Consider the following 27,438-nt stretch of genomic DNA (forward strand, 5'->3'; position numbering starts at 1 on the left):
CCAAATCTGACCTCAAAGCAGTGACAAGTGGAGTACCACAGGGTTCAGTCCTGGGACCGCTCCTGTTTGGTATCTACTTCTCTGAATTACAGTCTAATGAAGTTTGCAGATAACTGCAAACTAGGAGCCATAGTCATGTCCCCAAATGATGAGACAGATGCCTGGTGTCAGAGCCATGGCCTCAAGCGCAATGCCAAAAAGTGCAGTGTCATCCCCTTTGGCAAAAACTCTGTACCCATGAACTACCACATAGGCAGCAATCTACTTAACACCGAATGTGTGATAAGAGACCTTGGGACCCAGGTGGACAGTAGTCTCTCCTTTGATAGTCACATCGCCACAGTAGTCAGGAAGTCCTACGTGGCACACCTCATCATAAAAGGGTTCGTATCCAGGAAAAAAAAGAGGTCATTGTTCCCCTCTACTTGACACTCAGACCCATTATAGAGTACAATGCCCCTTTTGGAATGTAACTCACAAGACATCTGCAGCAGCTGGAAAGGCCACAGAAGTACCTCACAAAGAGGATTACTGGCCTCAAACAAATGCACTACACTGACCACCTCAAAAAACTCCAGCTTTACTCCGGAGTGTATCGCATACTCAGAGGTGATCTCTGCCTAACATATAAAGCTGTGTTAGACCCAGAGCTGTTGGACATGCTACACCTAAAGAAATCCCAATCCCTCTGAGCTACATGCTCTAGGGACCTAAACCTTGTCACCACAATAAACAGGACATGCTGGAGGGATAGATTCCTGTCCCAGAGACTTCCCATACTTTGGAACAGGCTACCCATCTATGTCAAGCAAAGTTCTTCATTAGCACTCTTCAAGAAAAGTCTTGATGAGTGGATGGGGAATAGGAAATACACCCCGGGATCACTGCTGTGTCTCTGCTCGACAGTGGCACAGGAAAATAACTTTCTTGGGTGACGTAAGCCAGGGAACCTTGTTGGCTAGGCTTACGTAGGCCCTTGGGCCGATAGCCTAGTACCTACCTATGAATGTTTTACAGACCATCTGCTCTCACCACTTCAGGCCAGTGTCCTTGTTCTTTGCACAAATCCACTCAGAGCTGCTTGCAGGCTCATAATGTTGTCCTTGTATCTTGGCTTTATGCTGGTCTGCCTTATAGAAATTCTAACATGATCACTGACGGCCAGCAAGAAAAAGCAAGTCTGCAGCTGGGGGACATCTGTCCCACATACCGCACACTGCTCCAGAACTGGTCCAAACAATACCCACCCACTAATGTCTGACTGGTCCAAACTATCCTCATTCTCTGATGTCAAACTGGTGCCCATCTAGGCAGTTTTCTGTGCACAATACCTGTATTTTCACTAACTAGCCTAACTTTACCATTTACTTTATTTTTGATTTGGTAATCCCACTAGACAATTGCCCCTTTTCAGGGGTAGCCCAAGAGCACTGCTTGGGTAAGTGACTTGCTCAGAGTTGCATAGTAGGGAATCAAAGGTGGGAGGAATCAAACCCTGCACCCTGGTGCACAAACAGTAGCTCATTAATAGTGCAGAGTGTTACATTTGCTATGCCGAGTACCATTACCTTACTGGCCAGTTCCCCTCCTCCTACATAAACTGCTAGTCTCTCCTTTTCCTATTACTCACATAGGTAAGACTACCACATCTCAGTTCCTCTTCTGTTGCCCAGTCTTCCATGGTGTGGGCAATATCCCACCTCATCAAACCCCAGGACAGTCTGCAGGCCTCATTTTCTCCAATGTCTTATTATACAGCATCCCCTTTCAAAACTAGTCATGCTTCTGCCATTGTTAATCTTACTTCCTGCCTTAACACCCTTCCTTTCCTCCACATTTCCCCTCCTTTGCCACTGATCTCCATCAGATATCTTCTTTGTTCACCTTCTTCCTTCCCAACCTTATTTTAAAGGTCCAGTGGTAGCCACATACCTCTGTGACCCTTTTGGCAAAAACACCCCACTTCCTAAAGTGGAGCCTAGTTTCAGCACACACAGGTACCCCCCCCCCTCCAGATTTGCACACATTTATTCCTTTCCTACATCAGCTTGATGCAACCACACAGTGGTGCACAATTCTGCAGTTCCCTGGTATGCAGATTGTAGACAGAAGTAGGATTTCAGCCTCTATGCACCCAAGCTCATGACATTTGTGACCTACCCTCAGTCCTCCTTAACATCAACCTCTCCTGTCCATGTTGCAAGGTCACTGGCCCCTCTGAAGTCTGACCAGTCTCTTCCACTTTTTTTTTTTTTTTTACACATCACAGCAATACCCAGGGAGTGGTCTACTCTTTAAAAACACTGAAGTTGTGATCTCCTGGAAAAGGTTATATAACTTACTTAATCCCCACCACCCGATACTGACACTCTAGTCTTTCCTAACCTCCGGCATGCCATTGATAGACTGCATATTCTTTATTCCCTCCAGTGTCCCCCCCCCATCTTTCTTATTTCTAATTTCCTCATGGGTCTTCCAGATTCCCTTCCTCTCCATGATTCAGTTGTACTCAGTTTTCACCCTTGTAGGCCCCCCAATCTTTCTTGGGGGGACCTGTGTGGCTGCAACCATCCATTTCTGGTCAGCACATCATTTCTAATGACCAGTTCTATCTTTGCTGTAGCAACATTCTCATTCCTACCACCTATGCTATACCCTACCTCACTCACCCTTCCTACCAGATATGTCATATCCTACCTCACTCACCCTTCCTTCCTACCACATATGCCATATCCTACCTCACATATGCCATATCCTACCTCACTCACCCTTCCTACCACATATGCCATATCCTACCTCACTCACCCTTCCTTCCTACCACATATGCCATATCCTACCTCACTCACCCTTCCTACCACATACGCCATATCCTACCTCCCTCACCCTTCCTACCACATATGCCATATCCTACCTCCCTCACCCTTCCTACCACATATGCCATATCCTACCTCACTCACCCTTCCTTCCTACCACATACGCCATATCCTACCTCACTCACCCTTCCTTCCTACCACATACGCCATATCCTACCTCACTCACCCTTCCTTCCTACCACATACGCTATTATCCAACATCACTCACCTTTACCCATCTCATAACCAAGCCTCCCTTGTCATTGGAATCTCTCTCTGTTTTGCCCTATTCTATATCCATGCTTACTTCTCACTCCTTTACTTTCCCACCACTTATACTTTTGATTTCTACAGGTCCTACCCTTGGAAGCCTTCCAGTGCGGACCTCCCTTGATTAGGTACTGTGCTTGCCGCATTGCCTTCCTGACGCCCCACCTCCTAATTTCACCTCCCACATCAGTGGCTTGAATTCATGCAATTCTCATTACATCCTATGTCCATCTTACCCCGAAGCCCTCCCCTTCATGTCCTTGCACCACTGCCAGCCCATGACTGCAGTATTCCAACCACCTGTTCTCATACCTCTCAGCTCTAGAGATTTTCACATAATGCCCAGAGTTTAGCCTCATATTTTTGGTCAGTTTTTTTTATAAAATTGCGGTTTTCTGGCAAATAAGGGGTAAATCATTAAAGACTGAAGTTAGAAAATAACGAAACATTTGAGTTTCAGACTTCATACCCTTCAGAAAATTCATACTAATGCAAAACTGGTTAATTCTATCAACTTTCTACATTTGTAAGAGACACACACACACACACACACACACACACACACACACACACACATATATAAAAAACTTCTCTGTTTTTGGGCCTTCGCCCCACTTGTGGCTTTGTCCATTTGCTCCAAGAATCAACTGGAATGCATGTTCTCCATCCTACTACTAACGTATCCTAGGCTATCTACCTCCGTGAAAATGGAGGTTTGGCATTTATCACCTATGCATGCTCTAGCAATGGAATACTGGAATGGAGTAATTCAGGAGTGTGTAATTATATGCAAATAGGCATGAAATTACTGCTTGTATATGGCATTAACTCCCTGGATGTTGTGTGGTAAAATCTGTTGCATAAAAGTGCAAAACGGCAGTAGGAGTGCATGTCTGTGGAAAATCTGCAGAAAGATTACATGACAAATGCAACTAGAAGTAAACAATGAGTGTACAACCTGCTTACAGGTGTTCAACTAGGGCACAGTTACAGAAAATTTTGAAAATTTTTTTTTGAGGGGGGGTGAAGAGAAGGTTATGGCAAATGAAAACGTATCATGGTCTAAATGGAGAGCTATTACTCTGTTATTTTTGTTAAGTGATGGGTTGCTTTAAATATACTTTTAAGTAGTGCCAGGAGTTTGGCTTGCTGTGTTACACCACTTGTTCTTAAATGGATACGATTTCTAAGCAAAAATCAACAGTTTGCCGCTCTGTACCAGGGTGCTCTATTTTCCAACCCTAGTTCAAAACCATGTCAAAGTGAAGTGGCGATCTTCCAGACCTCCCACACATTTACAAACGCATGCATGAATGAGCACGCTTTCTGCTGCAGGATGAGCAACGTGAAGGATGCGCTCTTGCCTTGGCCTAACCAAATGCTAGCACAACCTCTGACCCCCATGCAACCTCAGGCAGGATAAAGAAGGAACTAGAACATAAATGGCACAAGAATACTCAGTTCATGACGCATGACTAAACAAGTTAATTCTATAACATGTTTAAAAAATGGTACCGTTTTCTGCTTATTAGTAAGTTATAAAGCATACCAGATGTACATTTCTTTGCACAAATCATTCTACAAGGTGCTGACTGAGGTATTTTAATTTTTGAATTAGCTGTTGACCAACAATCACCATGAGATTTTTAAACTCCACCAATTTTGCCAGATAAAACCACTCAAAAATCCTCATAAATATAACAGTCCCCCCTTTCAAACACACCAACCACCACTGAAGTACAAATGGAAGTATCAGTGGTAGTCTTTGCAGCCAAGGCTAGTTTGTCATATTAGGAGTCTCAGAACCAAATACATTTCCCCACTGGAACCAATGCCAGAAGAGAAGTCACAGAAAAACTTCCCCCATTTCATGGGAACTCCTGGGTTGTAAAAAGATCAGTGCTTTTTGTGCCAACAGCTTCCTTATACAGCAGCACCAAGAATGATTTGCTTCACAAATAGTTAGTACTAGATTTCTTCACCCATTTTACTATATACAAGTCCACAGACACACCGACAGACAGACACACCGACAGACAGACACACCGACAGACAGACACACCGACAGACAGACACACCGACAGACAGACACACCGACAGACAGACACACCGACAGACAGACACACCGACAGACAGACCTTACCTAGTTGCTACAGCAGGAACGTTAAGGGGTTCAGAACGTTGTTCCTGTAAAACGGAAACAGATTTTAAGTAAATGCACATAAACTTGCTTTAAAAAGGCGCAATTATATTTATTCATGCAGTACTTTGCCGCAATAAAACAAAAGTAGCCCAAGAGCATAACCTTGCCTCACAGTACAAATGATTACAGAAGCTGTTCCATAGAATGCAAAAAACAGAGGTGAATACAAAATCAGTTATACCCAGTGGCAGTATACACAGGTTACAAACATACCCCAGCACAGAAATGGAACATTCCAAGACTGAACCACTTAGCAAGTACCTTGGAAATGGAGAGCCTTGAATAATTATCTTTAGTACCATCTGGAATGTTCTCACTGTGCTGCAGCAAACCAGAGAAGACAGTTCAATGGGACTAAGGGAAATTGAGTTTTTCAGTTTTAGAAATAAAGGATTAATAACTTGAATGCGGCAGCTAAACAAAATGACTGTTACAAAGTCCAACGGTGAGATCCCAGCAGGCTTACCACTGTCAACCAGTTCAATAAAACCTGGAAGGTAACCAGTTAATAGCTAATATTCTAAACTTGCAATACCTACCACTTAAGCAGGTAGCCTTCCCTACAGGACAGATACTTACAATGCCCACGTGGAGAGCAGTTCATTACCAGGTCACCAGCTGTGAATATCTGGGGCATTGTGCCTATTACAGACTAGGGTCAAAACAGGGCAGTGCCAGACACATTAAGGAAGCAGGAAATCTAGAAAAACACAAAAATGGGCAAATAAGGAAAGTGAGAAAATGTGTGGCAGCAATATAACTCATTAGAAAAAACAGGAGTAGGTTTAAAAGTAAAAGTGAAGCATACAAGTAGGGAGTCAGCGTAAGGGAAGAAGCAGGTGAGGCGGGGGAAGAATGTAGGGAGGTGTGGCGGGGGAAGAATGTAGAGAGGTGTGGCGGGGGAAGAATGTAGAGAGGTGTGGCGGGGGAAGAATGTAGAGAGGTGTATGACTTGGAAAAAAGAGAAAGATTTGACAGCAGGAGATATTCAGTAGCTGGAGTTGTGGGATTTGCAGGACAAGGGAACTGAATAGGAAACATTTGGGAGCCGGAGAGGGCAACAGTTGCCCAAAACAGGTAACATACAGAATGGGACTGAAGAGGAAAGGACATGACGACAGGAAGTGAAAGCAAATAGAAGGTAGGGGAGTTAACAAAAATGAAAAATATATGGAGATTTAAGAAGAATGGACAATGGGCCAAGGACAGGGAAGCAGTCAGAGGCAGTTAAGACACGCGGAGAACTTAATGGGAACAGCCTAAGGAGAGGCTTCAAGATGGGAGCAAAGGCAGGTAAGGGTGGCCAGAGGAAGAAAGGCATGGGACATCAACAGCAAGGATGACTGTGATAGAAAAGAAGGGGGCACATGACGGATTATCAGAGAATGAAGATGTACAAGGACAAACACTTAAGGGACACACAAGACCAGGCAGAGAGAGAAACCTGGCCTGGGAAGAGGCAGTAACTGAAAGTTACTAGGAGCAGTATGTGGTAAGACGGGAAGAAACAAGAACTTGGGAGGTCAACAGACTAGACATGTGGGCCTCATCTTGGCAGGGCTAACAGTAATGCAGTTGAAGTGGGGCGCTCAATATCCCCATGTGAAGGCCAATTAACACATTTACCCTTCTCCTGGGTTATGTCACTAGTCACATTTCTGTCATTCGTGCTGCACTCCTTATGCTTCTGCACGCCACGCCTCAGCAGTACACACCACACCTCAGCAGTACACGCCACGCCTCAGCAGTACGGTAAGAAGGGAAATGAATTGAATAGTACTTGGTCATGAAATGGGAAGAGAGTGGGGGAAAATGAAACTATTCAGTAGGAATAGGATTCCTCACAGTCCCATGGGAACTTAACTGTTAAAAGCAAAATCCCATAACTTCCATTAGAACAATTAAACATTATTCAAGGAAATACTTTTCAGGAAGAAGTAATCGAGAGACACAGAAGGGCATTAGGACACTAGGGTGGCTGTCACAGAGGGACTGCAATGAGCAGAAGCAGCATTGGAAGGAAAGAAATGAAAGAGCGAACAGTAAAGGGAAGAAAGATGCAGACGACAGTAAAATGTGTGGGACTAAGGAAACAAAAATAAAAAGATGTCAGACAAATGAGAGCCCAGTAATACCTGGTGTAGGGTGAGCAGAACGAGGGAATAATGGGGCGGGGGGGGGAGTTGACTGTTGTCATGGCATAAAAAGGAAATCAGTCTAGTTTTACAAGGGATTAAGAATCAAAGGATAAAGAAAAACCCAATGCAGGAGGAACAAGAGAGATCAAGGACAGATGAAGGACAGATCAAGGATATCGGAGGCCAGAAAAAAGGCAGCAATGTTTTCTGAAGAGGGAAAAGGAGATAAAAGATAAACAGCCGGCAGGAAGATAAATAGCACCTTCTTCATGGATATACGATTAAGGTGTCTGCATCAAGTGAAAGACTACCCACCCCCAACACACTAGTCAGACAAGATAATGCTAGCAATGCCAGACCAAATGCATCAGAACAAAAGTGTCTTGGATCAACTCTGGTCTCTCCCTTAATTGTAACTCAGCAAAACTAGCTGCTTAGATTTACCGACATACTGTCTCTTGTAGCTCTTGCCAACACACATATATAAGCTTCCCATTATAGTCTTCCATGCAACTTTGAACAGTCAAACTACAAAAACAGTTGAAAATTTGCAGGTTTCCTTTACAGACTCCCTTACACACCCGGCAGCCCTTTACAGACTCCCTTACACACCCGGCAGCCCTTTACAGACTCCCTTACACACCCGGCAGCCCTTTACAGACTCCCTTACACACCCGGCAGCCCTTTACAGACTCCCTTACACACCCGGCAGCCCTTTACAGACTCTCTTACACACCCAGCAGCCTACTATCATGCTTCAACTGGTTGCCTGTCAACCTTGGAGCTCAGCTCCTATTTAGCATACTGCTATTCAAAATATTCAGACAAGACCATTGACTATCCTTATGTTCTAAACTCCAAATCAGAGCACCAAGCTGCACACACATGGACAGTCTAGGAGACTTACCCTCACTTATCACGTCATGGCTTAAAGTGACAACGGGTATAAAAGCCTGGTTTAATCTTTGTTCTTCCATTTGGAATCACCTACCAGCTGATGGTCAAATCTACGTTTGACACAAGAATACACTACAAATTAAGGTACATAAATTTGCTTCTGGGACAACAGATTAGAAGCTGTACGTGTCTGTCTGCCACCAGAGTTCTCATCAAAATGACAGCATCATACTCTTGGTTGCACTACTTTAAAGATATATTTGATTTTGTAAATTCCAAGTGTTCTACCCCACTTACTGTAAAACTCTCCACGTTAAAAAAAAAAAAAAAAAGTACTTTGTATACAACTACTGTCTCTGCTTTGAAAGTGCCAATTCTCAGTCTTTTGTTTGTGAATACTACTTTACTGCTACTGTCTGTTGTAATCATTAAATTTATATTTAACTCACGAGTTGCAAACCGCACAAGTCTCATTACTTATGCCATCATTTACTGTAACATTCTCTCGGTCTGCAGACATGGCTGAAAGGGGCCTGGGGACCAGTCCACTTACCCAATTATCAGAGTGAAATAAAGGAAGAGGGTGGGGGGACACTGGTGAACTAAGGATGGAAAAGAAAAGACAAGAGAGAAGGTTAAGGAACAGGCAGAGATTATGTACACATTTCACAAAAGCTTGTGGAATGGGAGAGCCTTGGGAGGCAGCGAGGAAAGGAATGTGAAGAGAACAGAAATGACAAATACTAGCAGGATCAGAAGGAGGATAAACATGACCACACAAGATCCCACTTAAGGGAGAGGGACATTAGTTAAACTGGCAAATATTTAATAGCTCCTTTAGGGAAAGTTGTGGGAGGCTGGAGGAAACAAGTGGCCGTGGCAATCTGCATAGGCACAACAAGGACCTGCTCAAAAAGCCAGAGTTCAGTAAATGTAAAAAAAATAAAGTTTGCTTCAAAGGAAGGCATATGGTTCATAACATAGAACCAGCCAATCAAGGAATTGCAGTACAGATTCCAAGCAGGGAGATCCTGTCAGGAGAATAAGAGCCAGTTCTGTCAGATAATCAGAAAACTGGAGAAAATCGCCTGTACATCCAAGCCTTTAGTTTACTTCCACATCATATTCCATAGAAAGGAGAGGGGCATAGGAATTCAACTGATGGGTGGGGGAACAGGAAAGGGAAATTTCTTTTTTGATGGAGCTCTGGGAGAACAGTCACAAGAGGTCTGTGCACGAGGATAAAGTTCTGGGTTCAGCTCTAATGTTGTCATTTATCAGCACATACAGGGGTCAGGGAGACCCAGACACTTCACTGTTGAGCTAACCAAGGTCGGAGGGAGTACTATCAAAAAGGGAAATGAGATCAAATGACTTAAACATGAAAAAGGAGGCATCAGCTTCACTTCAAAGTGCTTGGAGCTGTAATGTGGGAGCAACATCAAAGGAAGACTACACACAACAAAAACTGAAAATGCAGAGCAGGAGAAGTTTACCAGCGTCAAGAGAGTAGTGAACAAACAGGAAGGCAGAAGCAAAACAAAGCATATGGAGTATATGCAACTGCAGTGAAATCCAGAGATCAAAAGCTGAAAGTATACTGCACCTCCAAAGTGAGGCACCTGTAAGACTGCAGTTCTGTAAACAGTACAAGCAAAGGGAGGTCACAATACTAGAAAGAGGAAACCGAATCAATGACTTTAGAATGGCAGGACAGGAAGGTGTGTGTGACTAAATAAAATGGGACAGTTTAAATGATGTGACAGATACTTAAACAGGATTAAGTGAGGGCTCAGGATTCCCGAAGGGGGAAGTTTACTCATCTACTGCAGGTCTGGTGGGCATAGATCCATTTAGCAGTTTGTTGATAGTTTATTGAAAACATGCCGTTCCAGTAATATTTTAAAACGGACAAGTTTAGCTCCATTCCTCAGCAGATGCCTTCTAGAAACAATAGCTCTGCTACCCACTCAAGTATTGCTTCAAACTTACCAGCTCAAAACAGAGGTCCAATGGGAAATGAATGAATGCATCTGGAACCTTGCAGTTCTCTGTCAAAGGGTCCAACCTGGGACCAAAGAAACACTCCAATACAAAAAGATGCCGTTGCTTCAAATTACTGCAAATATAAAGAAATACAAATGTCAACAGTGTTGCCTGGCAAAACGCATTTCTCTTCTTGCTGCAAGGCTCATTTGAAAACTGCTTGTAATTTAATGCATATAAGACTTTCAGACACTTCATAGTCCAAACTACATCTCTGTAAATCAATGGCTGTGCAATAGAGGACCATTCCCTGACTGCACTTCATTCTTGGACTGCAGTAGGATGTGGAATGTCTAAGTTTGATTCATAAACCAGATAAACCCACTAGGATCAAATGCCTTTTTTCAGGGGCAACTTTAAAGCACTGCCTCCTTAAGTGATTTGCTCAGATCAGAACTGAGGCATGTTCAGAGTACTAGAGGATCAACTTGTGTTGTTCTGAGGACTGGGGTCCTCAGTGTTGGCATTGTACATTGCTCTACCCCACTAATCACTGTTAAAAATAAACTTTCTTTTAAATGAGACATCAGGTAATTAAAGGCTCTGGTGATTACTGAATCACAGACCCATTTTAACATCAAAGTTGCAGTGAGTTTCATGCAATCAGCATTACCAGACTTCACTCCAAAAAACTTACAAGATGCATCTTTGTAGTAACAGGTGAATATTTACTCGGGACACCATTTTAGGGCTGAAAATTGATTATGAAGAAAACCTGCATTTGAGGAGTCAAATTACATTATGTGCGACAAAACTCATCTTGTGCAAGTACAATATCCAGCATCATTCCCCTCCTACTGTGGTCAGCTGAAAAGGTCACCAAATGAGAGGAAGGAGGCTAAGTGACCCAGAGTCTGAAAGCTGGGCTCACCTGATCTAGTCAAATCCATGTTAACTCCATCCCCTCCTCCCCAAGCCAAGAATCTGTTAATAAATGTTTTAAGGTTTAAATGAGTTAGAACTGGTCAAACTTTTTTTTTTTTAATTTCAATAAGACTGCATAAAAGCAGATGACCTGTTGGAAAGGATACCGTTAGCTACAGACTGAGTTATGGTGCTTAGGCAATGACATTTTGGAGCCGCCTATAACTGTTCAACAGTCGAGGTTGGTTTCAAGTAAAGTGCATCCCAGTGCTAGAATGTATTCTTTTTCACCAGGTCACTTATATTTTCACCCTTGAATATTGCTCCTTTTACCTGGGCAAGACTGACACAGACTTTCAGCAATACAATGGTGGTGTAAAGGCAACCGACATTCAGTTGCCCTAGTGACTGGAAACCACCAGCAGCAATAAATATATAGAGGCCTTTTCTGCAGGAAACCGCTGGAATTAAAGCTTACTCAAAGTAGGAGGAGGAAAAAAAAAATGAATATCATGTTCTACTATATCCATCTATATTTATAAATATGTATATATGGGTTGACTTCTAATGAAAGATTCTCACAAAACTTTCAAACAGAGACAAAAATGAAACTTCAGAAATCTTTCCCAGGGCAAGCAAATACATGGCTGACTGTTAATGACACTCAAGTAGAGGTAAGTAAAGGCCACCTAGGTGGGGGGCTATGCCCCCCACTACCCCACACACTAAATATACCAACTGCAGGATCGCACCACAGTGCAGAATAGGGCATATCAGCTGTAGATCAGAGTGTACGTGTTGTGTTCTGGGTTTTAAGAAGCATGGAAAAGACTGAGCGCGCAGGTATAAATGCCTGGAACATGCCATTCCTAGTGCCATTTTGAGAGTGCAGCCAGGGAGTGAGCATGTATGATTGCAGCAGTTAGTTTGTATACAAGGTACTCAAGTTAAAGTCAGTAAACTTCTATGATGATGTATTTGTATAAAATAAAACTGCTTGAACAGAATCCACGAAGACTCTTCTATTGTGTCCAAAGTAGAATAGTAACATGGTGTCAGAACAGAGATCACAGAATAATATTCGGAGCCATGAGGTGCAGAGATGACAGTGAAGGTGAACCAAGAGAAACGAGCACAAGAGAGCCTGAAAAGAATCAAAGGTAACGAGACTCCGCACAAAATACTTTCCAGGACAAAATAGGGGCATTACAAGGGCGCAAACTGCATTATTAAACAAGCGGGAGGCATACAAGGTTTATTAACTATGGGAAATAATTGTTTCTTCAAATACCTTTGATGAAACAATTAACAGAAAAGCAAAGAGTACTTTTAAAGCAAAACAGGCATGTTAGAGTAAAACAAGCACAAGAAAAGTACAACTGGCATGAAAAGAGATTAAACGAGCAAAACTAATATAAGGGCAAAAAGGGCACATTAAGTGTAAAGCAAGGCGACTGCATGTTTTGGCAAAGTGCTTTGTTTTGCCATAACTACGACTTCGCATTGTATAAAGGGCATAATTTAAGTCATTCAAAGCATCTCAGAGTGTGCAAAAGTGCTTACAGTGCTTGCTTACTACTGTATATGTATTTCGAAGAGTTTGTGCGCAAAGTGCAACTGTTTCATGAAATGCAAAGTATAGCCATTTCAAGAGGTTTCTTGTGCTGGGTGTGTCTATTCACAAAATGCCACCATTACAGAGAGTTTCTTGCAGTGCAAAGAACTGCCTAGAAAGGTATCACCATTTTGGGGAAGTTTCAGTGCTTTGTGTACAGTTTATTCGCCAAGTGCAATTACTTCGAAATGTTATTGACTCTGAGCTTCTCTTGCCCAGTTCATTCACATTGTGCAGTTATTTGAAATGTTTCTTAAAATGATAAATTACCTTTGCAGTACAATAATTTCAAGACCATTACAGTGCCCAAAAGAAACTTACTTTGCAAAGTTCAGTTATACAGAGGCTTGCTGTGCTATTGGGAAAAGTAATAAATACTGTCATAAATTTCTGGCATATGTGTAGGTGTTCGTGCTTATCTGCAAAACCCTTCAGTTGTATGTGTTAATATGGCAGACTGATTTCGAAAGCCCGTACCTCTTGTATTTGACCAGAATATTGCAGAGAATTGGAGAAGATTTGAGCAAGAGTATAGTATTTTTATACAAGCAGCTTATTCAGATAAAGATGCATGCACCAGGGCATTTATTTTGCTAAACCTAGCTGGGTCAGAGGCCATAGAAAGAGCATTCATTTGTGTATGCAACAGCAGTATATGAAGAAGGTAAAAATCATTGTATTGTTGTACAGGCTGAATCAAAGACCCAGAGCGTTTTAAGTACAAGTTCAGAGAAATGTGCAACCCCCAGACAAATTACATTAGAGAGGCATTTCTTTTACACGAGAGTATTCCTCAGTGCAGTACAAGTGTGAATCAGCAAAATCCAAGTCCAGCTTTACTGTTAACTGTCGCAATTGTGGTGGAAGTCATGAGTCTACAAGAGAGAAACGCTTAGCAGTCAGCAATGTCAAAAGTGTAAAAAATGGAACCATTTCCAAAAAGTTTGCAAATCAAGTAAATCTCATGCAGTTGTAAAGAAAGGTCACACAAAAAAGCAGGTTGAGCAAGTAGAGACACAGCAGTCAGCTTTCTATGTGGATGGTGCATCAGTAGTTGGCGAGAACTGATGCAGTGAATTTACTGGCAAGGAGCAAAGTGTTTTGTACAGTCTGGATCAATAGTAAATCCACAGAGCTTAAAGTAGACACTGGTTTAAAGTGCAATGTTATATCAGCAGACATATTTGCTAAAGTAAGAATGAATAAACAACTCAATGTGGCCAATAGTGCGACACTTGTTGCTTGTGGAGGTGAAAAAATTCAAACCAAAGACTCAGGAGTGCTTTCATGTTATTTGGCCAAGAACTGTTACAACTTGTTATTCTATGTAATCTGAAGACCAGTACAGCCTTTGTTGGGTCTCAAAGATAGTTTGAGAATGAAGTTTTCTTTTGCTAAAGAGGTTCATCACGTAAGTGCATCTCCTAGTTCTACTTTTTCAGAAGCCATTTTCTCAGAGTAAGTTGATGTTTTTCGATGACAAGTTGGGCAAAGTTCCAGTTGTGTATTCCATGAGGTTAGACCCAAAGGTTACACTCCAGTGCAAGAAGAGTTCTGATAGCTATGCAGGATAAAGTTAAAGCTTAGTAGGATAAAATGGTGCAGTGAGGTGTGATTTGTTCAGTTACAGAACCAACTGAATGGGTATAGTCTATGGTAGCAGCTCACAAAAAAGGCTCAGATTAAATCAGAATATGTATTGATCCTACAGATTTGAACAAAGCATTGAAGAGATCGCATCATCCAATGTGTACAGTCAAAGAGGTTGTAGCCCTAATACAGAATGCCACTGTTTTTCGTGTCTTGGATGCAGAGAGTTCATTTTGGCAAGTGACACGATCACAAATCCTCATTACTAACCACTTTTCATACTCCGTTTAGCAGATACAGATTTCCAAGGATACCATTTGGAATAAATAAGTCTTAATGTGCAATGGAGCAAATTTTTTGGGTTATCCTTGTGCCATAATAGTAAATAATTTATTGGTTGGAGGTAATGGTGAAGCAGAGCACGACAAAGTCCTAGGCAGAACATGTGAAGTAAACTTGAAGCTCAGTCCTCGGAAGTGCAAATTCAGACTTCCAGAAGTTACATATGTAGGTCATTTATTTACCATTACTGGCTTGAGACCAGACCTGACCAAACAAGCAGCTATTCTTGAGATGTCAGCATCAGACAGTGTTCAAGCTCTACAGTGTTTCCTAGGCATGGTCAACTATTTATGGAAGTTTATACCAGATGTGAGTCGACATAACCTTTGATAGAGCTAATGTGCAAAAATGTTGAATGGTCATGGTTAGAAAAGCACTGAAGGCTTTTGAAGACCTTAAGCAGAAAACTGCCACCCCACCTACATTAAAATACTATGATGTGAACAAACCAGTCACTCTTTCCTGTGATGCTTCAAAATTATGGTCTAGGTGCAGTTATACTTAGAGGGCAGCCCAGTAAACTATGCATCTATAACACTTACTTACCCAAACCGAGGTGTAGTATGCTCAAATTGAGAAGGAACTTTTGGGAATAGTATTTGCGTGTTCCATGTTTCATGATTTATGTTTGAGCTATTCAGATTGAAACTGACCACCAACCTCTAGTTACTATTCTAAAGAAGCCTATGCATTCAGCTCCAGCAAGATTATAAAGAATGATGCTCAAACTGCAGAAGTACAAGTTCAAAATGATCTATACGAAAGGCAAACTGCTCTTTCTGGCTGATGCACTGTATTTCTGAGCAATCTGGATAAGTAACAGCTTGGCAGAGAATTTTGACTTTGATGTGATGGCAGTGTGTAATTTTTCTACCACTAGACTGAGTTATGAGATCACACAAAGACTGATCCAATTTTGCAAACGCTTAATTGCTGCATTAATGTTGGATGGTAGTCAATCTATTGTACCACCTGAAGTGCAAACCTGTTTTTCTTGGAGATGAAATGTTGATGGAAGATGGCATTATTTTCAAAAGTCCTAAAATAATTGTTCATGCTTCCTTACAACATGAATATATTCAGATTTTGCACTGTGGTCACTCAGATTCCGCATCCACTAAGAGGCGGGCAATAGAATTATTATTTTGGCCTTCATTACTGCAAAACATTGATAAAACTTTCTTCTTGTTCAGTATGCAATAGTACTAGACTGCATTTGCAAGAAAACCACTTCAGCTAAGTCCAGTTCCTGAACTACCTTGGTCAACAGTAGCCACTGATATCTTCGAGTGGAACAATCAACACTTCTTAGTACTGGTAGACTCTTATTCTAATTGGTTTGAGATGGATATACTACCTAACTAAACATCCACTGCTGTGATTAGCAAGTTGAAAAGTCATTTCTCAGTCCATGGTAATCTGCACAATGTTATTTCTAACAATGGTACTCAATTTACTAGCCAGTTGTTTCAGAAATTTGCAAAAGAATGGGACTTTGTACATGTTACTCGCAGTCCTGAATATCCAGTCAAATGGTCTGATGAACATGCAGTACAGAGTGCAAAGCAGTTACTTGAAAGGTCAAAGTGACAACACTGATGTGTTCTTGAATTTGCTTAATTTCAGAAACATACCCAGTGATTATATTATAGGTTCATAGGTAGGTACTAGGCTATCTGCTCTAGGGAATATACAAGCCAAACCAAAAAGGTACCCTGGATTTTGCCACCCAAGAAAATTATTTTCGTGTGCCACTGTCGAGCAGAGCCACAGAAGTGATTCCCCGGGGTGAATTTCCCATTTCCCATCCAATCAAGATTTTTCTTGAAGAGTGCTAATGACTAGCTTTGTTTGATATAGATAGGTAGTTTGCTCCAGAGTATGGGAAGTCTCAGAGAGGAATCTATCCCTCCGGCATGTTCCGTTTATTGTGGTGACAAGGTTTAGGTCCCTAGAACCTGTCGCTTGGAGGGAATGGGACTTAAGTGGAGCATGTCCAACAGCTCTGGGTTTGACATAGCTTTGTATGTTAGGCAGAGATCACCTCAGAGTAGGCGATATGCGACAGAGTAAAGCTGGAGTTTTTTGAGACAGTCTGAGTTGGGCATCTGTTTGAGGCCAGTAATCCTCTGAGGTATTTCTGCGGTCTTTCCAGTTGTTGTAGATGTCTTGTGAGGTGCATACTAAAAGGGGCGTTGTACTCTATAATGGGTCTAATGAGTGATGAGTAGAGGGGAACAATGACCTCTCTTTTTCTGGATGAGAAACCTTTTGTGACGAGGTGTGCCACGTAGAAGGATTTCCTGACTACTGTGGCGATGTGATTATCAAAGGAGAGACTACTGTCCACCTGTGTCCCAAGGTCTCATCACACTTTCGAGGTAAAGTATACTACCGCCTATGTTGTAGTTTATTAAAGGGGATGACTATGCACATTTTGGCATTGAGCTTGAGGCCATGGCTTTGACACCAGGCATCTGTCTCAGCGAGGCCCTTTTGTAGGATGTCCACATCATTAGGAGTTTCAGGTATGGCTCCTAGCTTGCAGTCATCTGCGAACTTAGTTAGCCAAAGACCTTCTGTGTTAGCCTGTACTTCAGAGAAGTAGATACCAAACAGGAGGGGACCCAGGACTGAACCCTGTGGTACTCCACTTGTCACTGGTCTGAAGTCAGATTTGGAGTCTGCTACTTTCACAGTGTGGGTATGGTCAGTGAGCCATTTGGGAACCAATCTTGTGACATAGGGATTTATACCTAGTTTAGTGAGTATCTATAATTCCAGAGTGGGGGGATGGTGTTGAAAGCCTTGGCAAGATCTAGATAGGCTGTGTGAACCACCTTACCCTCGTCTACAGCTTTGGTGACTGCTTCAAAGAAGTCTATCAGGTTTAGGAGACATAATCTACCTTTTACAAACCCGAACTAGGTGGGGTCCAGAGTTTGGAGATAAGTTCCATGATGATACATTCCATGGCCTTGCAGACCAGGCTCATCAGGCTAATGGGGCGGTAGTTCCCGGGGTCTGTGGTGGCTCCCCCCTTGTGGAGTGGGATAACTGTTGCTGTGCACCATTCAGCGGGCACAAAGCCTGAAGTGAGGCTATAATTGAACATGATACTTAGGTGGGGTGCCATTTTGTTCTGTAGTTCATGTAGAACGCAGAGCCTGGGATGTTGTCTGGTCCCATGGATGCTGTGTTCTTGGCTTTGGAGAGAGTGCTTTTTTACCTGTGCAGCCGTGATTACAGGAACTTAGCATTCTTCTGGTATAGAGATGGGCTCTTTAGGGGGTGTGAGGGGGGTAAAGTTAGCACTGAACCTAGGGTGTGAGGGGGGTAAAGTTAGCACTGAACCTATCTGCCAGGATGTTGGCAATATCAGTTGGGTCTGTATATTTAGTGCCATTGTGCTGTAACTCAGAACAGAGCAGAATGTTGCCATTGAGATTCCAGACATAGCTATAGAATGCTTTGTGGTTGTCTTTAGAATCAGTGGCGATTTTGTTTTTTGTAACTAGCTTTGGAGGATTTTAACAGGGATCACAGCTTCTTACTGAGGCTGCTCAGGGAGCTCCTCCACTCATGGGATTTTACTCTCTTTTACAACCGTTTCTTCCTTCTGTTGTACAGTTTGTTTATGGCAGGGGACCACCAAATTGGCTTCCTTTTTTTTTTTTTTTGGAGGATAGCATCTTGGTTCTGTTTGGGATAACACGATCCATGCACTCGTAAGTGCTTATAAAGTGCAATTGTGTAGGATTCAGTAGTCGTAACTGTACTTTCCATCTGCATGGGTGTTATGAAGTTCACCACTTCTGTCTTAAGAAGCATGAAGTTGGCTTTGGAGAAATTGTTTACCGTGGTTTCCTTAATGGGGTGTGGGGACAGGATGTGGATATCTAGGGTAATTAGCTTATGGTCGAATCAGACCAATGAGGCATTGACTTCAGGTGTGGAACACCGGTCACTCGTGTTGGTAATGACTAGATCTAGGATATTGTTACCCCTGGTGGGGGTGTGGATAAGTTGATCAAGGGCATTGGAGTTTATGAATTCCAGAAAGCGTTGAGCAAAGGAGTTGGTACATGAGCAGTTTTCCCAGTTAATGGTGGGGTAGTTGAAATCACCCATTAAAGGTGTTTGGTTGAACCTTAATATTTTCCAATACATCAAGAAGAGAGGAGTGGGAATCCTGGGGAATGGTGAGGGATCTGTAGCAAGCTACAATTTGGATTGCAGTTTTGCCCAGAGTTAGTTGCACTTGGATAACCTCGGCTGCATTATGCTGAGCAACTAGCCTGGAAGTGTGGATACCCTTAATGAATATGGGCACACCTCCACCTTTGGTGTTCCAGTCCAGGTTACGTGGCCAAAAAGTATGGTATGAGTTATAACCTAGTAGTGCAGGGGTGCTCTGTGGAGCCTTGCACCAGGTTCAGTCACTGCACAGATATTGATCTCCATTTTAAGGAGTGCCTCGAGTGAGTGCATTTTGAGATTTAGGCATTGGGTAGCATCACCCTCAGTTTTTGCTTGCCTGTTCCTGTTACGGTGGTAAATTCATCATTTGAACCTAGTCTAAAAAAGGCACTATAGGGGCGTCAAGAACCTTAGCCAGTATATCCATAATCCCAGGGGTGACAGGTGCAGGCCATATCTGGCAAAGCATTGTGGTCCGTCAACCATGTCATCCCAGGCAGACAGATACTGGATCCCTTTAGAATGACACAAGAAGCTTAGCCAATTGTTGAAGTCAATCATTTTGTCCTTGTACTGCGGTATTCTGGGTGATGTCAGAATGCTATTCAGGGCTAGGGTCATACCTGCCTGGGCTACAACATCTGAGAGCTCTTCCATGTCTCTTTTCATGTAGTCCAGGGAGGTATGTCTCAGGTCGTTCACACCAACATGGACAATGACAGAGTCATATTTGTACTTGTTGTGGAGTGACCTGAGTGCATGGGTTATGTGGCAGATCCTGACACCTGACAGGCAGCTGACAGTAACCTTCTTGTTTAGCCTGGTGAGTGGGACATCAGTGTGCCTGACTACAGAGTAACCCACGACTAGTGTGTTGGGTACGTTGTTTTGCCTTATTGGCTGTGGTTGAGTGGCACACTGAGTCTGTGGGATGTGTGTCATTTGGGTTGTGTTGGGGGGGGGGGTGGAGGTTGCTTGCATTTTTGCTTTGGAGGTCTCTGTTGCTTGAGCAGATTATGATTGAGAGCCTCCATGAATGTTTTTGTGTTTCTATGTGTGGATTTTGGTGGTGTGTGAGACTATATGAGGAGTGTGGTGTGGTGCAAATGTTTACCTTCTCCTCTTGACTGTCAAGTTCAGTCTTGGTTGGAGAGAGCTTTACCTCAAGTTTGGATTGATAAGTGCATCTCTCTCAGGTTGTAGTGATGGGTGGTAGGAGGAGAGGGTTGTCTGTGTACATGAGGCAATTTCTACATTGCCCCAAGAGGCCCAGATTCATCAGATAGACACTGGGAGCTGACCCTTGGACATGCCTGAATAAAAAAACTATTTTCCTCTAGATGAGTAAAGTGAGTACAACAGCTGTTTTTCTCTAAGCAAATGAAGAAAGTAAGCACCAAAACTGTTTTCGTCTAGGTAATGAGGAAGGTTGAGTGCTGTAGTAACTAGTAGGTTATTTAGTGCTTACAAGTTCTGAACAAGTGCTGATCACGAATAAGCAAATTCAAGTGCTAAAACTAAGAATCTGTATCTGGACTAAACTAGTTACAGGAAATGGGGGGAAACAAGTGCAAATGCGGACTTTTAAATCAGAAAGTTGAGAGAGATGGAAAAACTGCCCAAACAGCCAATAACTACAATTTCTGGGCCAGAACCACTCCTTATGGGGTAGATAAGTTACCTAGTGCTTACCACTCCCACTGATAAGCTAAAAAGCTTCCCTCCAACACAGAAAGCTTGGGGGACTCGCAAGCTTACATACAGTCCTGGATACAGCAAATCTGAATGGAAACAGACTTAGATTTTATTTTTTTTATACAGAAAAGTAGCTAAAACAATTCAAATGCAGTGCAAGCTAGCACACTTGAGTATGTAGCAATGTTAGAGCAAACAATTTAAAAAAATGCAATTAAATTAAAAATGACTAGAAACAAGTGCAGAAGGAGTCCATTAGGTAGAAGGAGGTAAAGAGATGGGACTGGGGGGAGTGTCCCAGATCAAATCTACAGTGGGGGCGGGCAACTGCAAAAGCAACCAAATTTAACAAGACAGGACTAGGGAGAGTGCGTAGGGGAACACTTTCAGCAGAGATCGGAAAAACTATACAGTGAAGCAAAAATAACTGCACAACTCTGAAGTCAACAATTAACAGTATACAAGTGCCAGAAAAATATACTCCGCTCTGTACATCTCCAGATAGTTTGAAGAGCACTCTGTCAGGACATAGGAAGGCTCCATCAATGATATGCTCTTGGCTCACCTGCTCAACGACTTCTTTCCAGGCAAACCAGAACTACACTACCTATTAGTTCCAGTTTATTGAGGCCTAAAGCCAAGAACAATAAGACCATCAAGGCTCAGCTATTCAAGAAGCATTCTATCCAGAAGTCCAGTGATAAGTCGAGTAGATTTCTTCATCCACTAAGGGAAGGAAAGATTGTCGGCGAAAGGTTTCAACCAGATTGGTCAGGTTACAGGTATATGTGCTGAGTATATGGATCTTACCTTGTAGAATCTGAGGGTGTGGAGAATAGGAGAAACTACAGGCATCTTCTTCCTGTACCAGAATCATCATCACAACATTGTTCCTATGATACAGACTAGATCTCAGAGTGAACCAAACGTTTCCATCCCAGAGTGTGTTCCAACCTCAGAGTCCATTCCTGAAGATGTTCCAAATAATTCCAAGATCGGACATTTTGTAGACACAGCTCCAGTTGCCAAGCATATATATATATATATATATATATATATATATATATATATATATATATATATATATATATATATATATATATATATATATATATATATATATGTTTAAATGCAGGATAAAGAATAGATTTAGAACGTTGTAGGTTTCATTTCCTCAAGAGGGAGGATGTAGATTAGTGTGTACGTGTCGTATGCAGTGTCGTTAAGAAGCATGTCAAAGACTGTACATATAAATCCCAGGAACATGCCATTCCTAGGACCATTTTGGGAGTGCAGCCAGGGAGTGAACATGTATGACTGCAGCAGCTAGATTGTAAACATGTTACTTAGACAGTAAACTTTTATCGTGATGCGTTTGCACAAAATAAAGCTCCTTGAACAGAACCTACAAAGACTCTTCTATTGTGCCCAAAGTAGGACAGCGAAATCAGCGAAGTGTTTACTTACCCTAGTAAATCGTCACGGTTTGGGTATTTGAAGTTTTGTTATTTTCGTCAGTTATTTGAAAATCAGTTGCAAGAATAGATCATTAGAAGTAGATCCATACATGGATTACCATGATATTGTCGACCTGCAACTGCAGATGTGTGAAAGGATGTTTTCAACGGTTCGTATTGGCTAACCAAAAGATGTCAGAAACAAACAGTGAATGCCAGTGTGCATTTGCACTTTTGTGTGTTCGGCATTCTGCGTGGAGATCGCACTACAGTGTGGATCAGGACATGTACCCATTCCTTCACTGTAGTGCATCCACGGAGTTGGTATATACAAAATTAGTGGGGGTGTGGGGCACAGCCCCCTACATCGGGGGTACAGGGGGCTTGCCCCCCGTTAAACATGTTCTGAATGGCACCTTATGTTGAGGAAAGTTCAAAAACAATGTCAACACTTAGAATTGTTGACATTTTTTAATTTGTTTTTGAGATTGCTCAACGTTAATTTCAACAATATTTTTCGAGTAAGTGATTACTCACACAAACCATTGTCGAAATTATGATGGTAAACTATATTATATATATATATATATATATATATATATATATATATATATATATATATATATATATATATATATATATATATATATATATATATATATATATATATATATATATATATATATATATATATATATATATATATATATATATATATACATATACATATATATATATATATATATATATATATATATATATATATATATATATATATATATATATATATATATATTTATATATTTATATATTTATATATTTATATATTTATTTATAGGTTCATAGGTTCATACTAGGCTATCTGCCCAAGGGCATTTATAAGCCTAGCCCATAGTTATGTGGCTTTCGCCACCCCTTTAGTTTGAATATAGGTTCATAGGTTCATACTAGGCTATCTGCCCAAGGGCATTTATAAGCCTAGCCCATAGTTATGTGGCTTTCGCCACCCCTTTAGTTTGAATATAGGTTCATACTAGGCTATCTGCCCAATATATTTATATATTTTACACACACACACACACACACACACACACACACACACACACACACACACACACACACACACACACACACACACACACTAGACACAAATTCAGAAGCAAATGGTAGAAGTCCCTCGGAGTTTAGAAATGTGCAGCATTTCTGGGAAAACAGTGCAATTGTGTCTGCGGGCACCTCTCACGAGTGACAAAAGTACTAGCTAATATACAAGGCACCTTCTATTACACAAACATAGTAAAACATCACCACAACTGCTTTTAGAAGACAGCTAGAAAGAAAAATCAATACCAATGGAGAAAACTGTTCAGACAGTGCAAAGACAAAAAGAGGAGGAGACTCCTGTTGCTACGCCCCTTCTATAGAAAAGCCAAAAATAGAAATCAGAAAAGTTACTGGATTCTCTAGAGCAGTGAGTATAATCACACTGGGTTGCAGCAAAGAGGGGGAATGTGATTGTGGTTCTTGGGAGATTGTTGGCATTGTAATAAACGAAGGAAAGCAAAGGTCTTGGTGTTGTGTTTTATCCAAATAGGAGTTACCAACTTTGGAGTTTTTGCAAAAAACATACACCGATGTAAACAAGGCTGTGGAACTGTGTGGGTAATTTGCCCTTTGCCCTGCATTGCACATCTTAAGGGGTAAGCATATTTAGACATTTATGATGCAGAGGTATGCAGGTAGGTAGCTTCCCTCTGTAAACACACACACCCAGTGTCAACAATATGCTCTACAGGCTATTTTCAGGGGGTTATTTTGGTGAATGACAATTGTATGATTAGCCATGTATCTGAGAAATAAGGTACTCCTTTATAATGCCGGAGCCAAGAGAGTTAGGGAACTAAGTAGCAAATCTTTATGACTATGGAGTAACTGTCCTTGTTGGCTCTACAGCCAATTGGTGAAAGATCACAGCATTGCAGATGTTAATAACTCAAGGACACAGATCTTTAGTAGTACTGTCCATCTGTAATACATGTGAAAAGCTTATAGCATGTGTATATTGAGAATGTCAACCAGATGGTCCGGTATCTTGTATTTATTGTGCATTCTAAAATAAACACCAACAAAAGCACTTGCTTACAGTGTTTAGAAATGAAATGTCACTTATTAGGTGAACTCAGCGAGTTTATACTCACGAGTCAGGTGCACTTTGTCCGTATGATTCTATTACATGCATCCAGATATATGCAAAATGAGAAGAACTAAACACCCACTAAAACAGGTAATAAATACAGGGAGTAAAAAGAAAAAAAACACATGGGGAGTGCATGCACTAAACCTACCAATCAGCCAATAAAAATGTTTATTTCTCAATACTTGTACTGCAAATATGTAAACTTATCAAGAGTGGCACCTTTCCTGACTAGTTTGCAGACTATCCAAAGATGCACCAATATACAATCTTAGACATCTTAGCCATTCATGTCCTATTCTCCAAACCCCACACTAGGCTTAATTTGGCAAGTTACACAATCCATTAGCTTGAGACAAATTTAATGTGTAGTATCAAATGATCAGATTAAGGTGGTTTGAGAAAGACAAGCAGTGCTGAATAAAGCTTATTTTATTAAAATTGTTACAGTCGACAGTTCACAAACCAAACGATATGCAAGATGGAAAAATTGCAAAATGTGAAAAGCCCTGCCAAGCATAAGTACAATACGTACATCATTAAAGACTACAAGGAGTGACTGCATAACAACAAATATCCTGTGAGGAATCAAGCTGGGGAAAAAGTTTTGAAAGTACATAAAATTAAATTTCAGCCAAAAAACTAAGCATTAAAATCACAGAAATCATCTGGGAATAGTTTGTTTAGAGAATAGTCACAGGATAAATATTCTGCAAGGCAAAGAACAGAAAAGCTAAGGCCATAAAATTAATGGGAAGTGGAGAAGAAACAATAACTAAAGTATATTGTTAAACTTGGACAGTTGTGCAGAATAGGGCAGCCCATGGTGGTGCAGCGGTTAGCATTGCCACCTCACAGCAAGAGGTTCTCCGGTTCGATCCTTGGCTGGGGTGCCTTCTGTGCGGACTCTGCATGTCGTCCCTGTGGTTGCGTGGGTTTCCTCCCACATCCCAAAGACATGCTGTAGATGGATTGGACACTCCAAATTGGCCCTAGGAGTGAGTGCGTGTGTGTGTGCCTTCTGTGGAAGGTTGGGCTCCGGGCTGGCAACTCGACACCATAAAACTCCACTGCCAATCATGAGCGGACAGATGATCCGCTGTGGCGACCCCTAACCGGGAAAAGCCGCAAGAAGACAGTTGTGCAGAATGTAATGTAGTCTAAACAGGTCAGCAGCAGTGTTATTATAAAGCCTAGATAAAAATCTGCATAGATCAACAAGACCTTGATAATGCCATCAAAAGAGCAGTAATCTGTTTCAGATTAATAAGTGGTGTGATGCAGACTGAGGGGATGATAGAAGTTCCAAGCAGGAGACTTAATCAGTGGGAAGGTAAAGACTCGAGAGCTCCATTTGGCATTTCTGCAACATCTGAAGTATAGGAGAGGGTTGCTGCAGATGACTGAATCAAAAAACTGTGCTAATAACCACGAAGTTTACTGCATATAAGCATAGGGTGAAAGGAAAGAACAGCATAACCTGGCAGAATTACTGAAGAGAATGCCACGTAACAATTTTAAGGGGAATGCATGCATACAATCCAAGTTACTCAATCATGTGCAACAACTTTTAAAAGCTTGAGACTAGACAAGGAGAAGTTCAGAGCAACAGTTCAAATGCCTTCTTCTGCAGACATCAACAGACTTTCATTTAACTTCCTGGATTAAAGCAGTTACCTTTCACAGTTTATTCTGAGCATGCGTTACCAATAGGTTAGAAGAACATAAGGATTATCATAACATATGGAATATGCTGAGCATAGCTGAAACACTTAAAAAGTTAAATTGATATATGCACAAAGTATGTTGATATGAACTAGTCAAACATTACGAACTGATGTCAGCCAGAATGGAACTACTGTAATGATTCTGCAGGACTCCTTTAAAATGATAAAAAGGAACGCAGATGCAGACAGTAGCCATACTATATGGTTACAAAAAGTACCAGGAAAATATTTATGGGAAGTGCTGGTTAAAACAAACCGTAAACATTGTCAAAGTCATTGTACAAAGAACCAAGTCTGTAGAGAATGGGGTCGAACCCATAAACATAGTCCTTAATATTGAAACAGTATACAGCTAGCCTCATTCCTCTCTGCAAGAGCAAGATTTGAGAACTCCACAGCTAACAAAATCAGAAAAGGGTTAGTTTTCATAGTGTAGGGAAAATGAGCAGAAGTGAATCCTTGAAGATGTGGCAATAAAGTTAAGCGGAAGAAAAATTTACTGTGAGAAAAGAAACAGCTTTACATTTTGTTTAAAGGAAATCGGCTGCATACAACCTTTGATGTTTAAAGTGTGCAAATGCTGCATAGATGAGGAAAAGAAATGTTGAGAAACATGGGATGGCAGAGTGTGAGTTAATTCCATATTTGTTTATTTGTGTTCGTTTTCCAGGGTAGAGCACTGATGTCCATGGACCTTTTACAGACTCAGCCTGAGAGGCATCAGGTTAAGGGACTTGCTCAGAGTTAGGAAATGGAGGCTGTGGGAATCAAACCGTGCACCACTACATAACTAGATGTTTGAGACTTCACTGTACAATACATGTTGTAACATTTCAAAAAAAGAGAGCGTGTCCTTGTTCAATTAACAGGTAGGATTAATGTACTTACTGCTTGATGTTGTTTGATCACTTGCATAAAGGTAAAAAGCTCTGAACATGACTTGCGTTCAAAGAGCCTCTCAGGTGTTGTAGGTGGATGATTAGGGGAATTACAGACCCATCCTGAAGTGGGGGTGGAGCAGATTACCTAGCTGCTGCAGTGGCTGCTAGTGAAGGTTGGTGGCCAGAGCAGCACAAATGGTTATGTGCATCTGCCACGGGCAAACCAGTTGTGCAAGATCTTACTGTAACAGTAGATATCGGACTTTTCACCACATCTCTGAAGCTTTTACCCCTTCCCAGCATCATACATCTTATGTTCAAGGCATGAAGTGCATATGGGACATATGGATGCCTAATCCTTAGAGCTGCCAGTGCAAACTCTACCTCTGAATTCGGTCTATACACCATTTTTCTTGAGCTTGTTTATCTACTGAGCTTTCTAAAGATTAATGATCCATTAGAGTTCC

At 41.5% G+C, this 27,438-nt stretch overlaps 1 protein-coding gene across 1 annotated transcript in view; it reads right to left on the minus strand.

Annotated features, from left to right (window-relative positions):
• Nucleotides 1–27,438, minus strand: part of LOC122808140 — a 524,042-nt gene that overhangs the window by 307,365 nt on the left and 189,239 nt on the right. The window contains exons 6-7 of the mRNA XM_044079110.1: nucleotides 10,353–10,479; nucleotides 5,266–5,309 (exon numbers count right to left, since the gene is read on the minus strand). Of these exons, the coding sequence (XP_043935045.1) occupies nucleotides 5,266–5,309; nucleotides 10,353–10,479 (171 nt within the window). The remainder of the gene's footprint in view (nucleotides 1–5,265; nucleotides 5,310–10,352; nucleotides 10,480–27,438) is intronic.

Source organism: Protopterus annectens, chromosome 8.part0, assembly GCF_019279795.1.
Source record: "Protopterus annectens isolate FY-2018-M chromosome 8.part0, PAN1.0, whole genome shotgun sequence".
Taxonomy (NCBI): Eukaryota; Metazoa; Chordata; order Ceratodontiformes; family Protopteridae; genus Protopterus; species Protopterus annectens.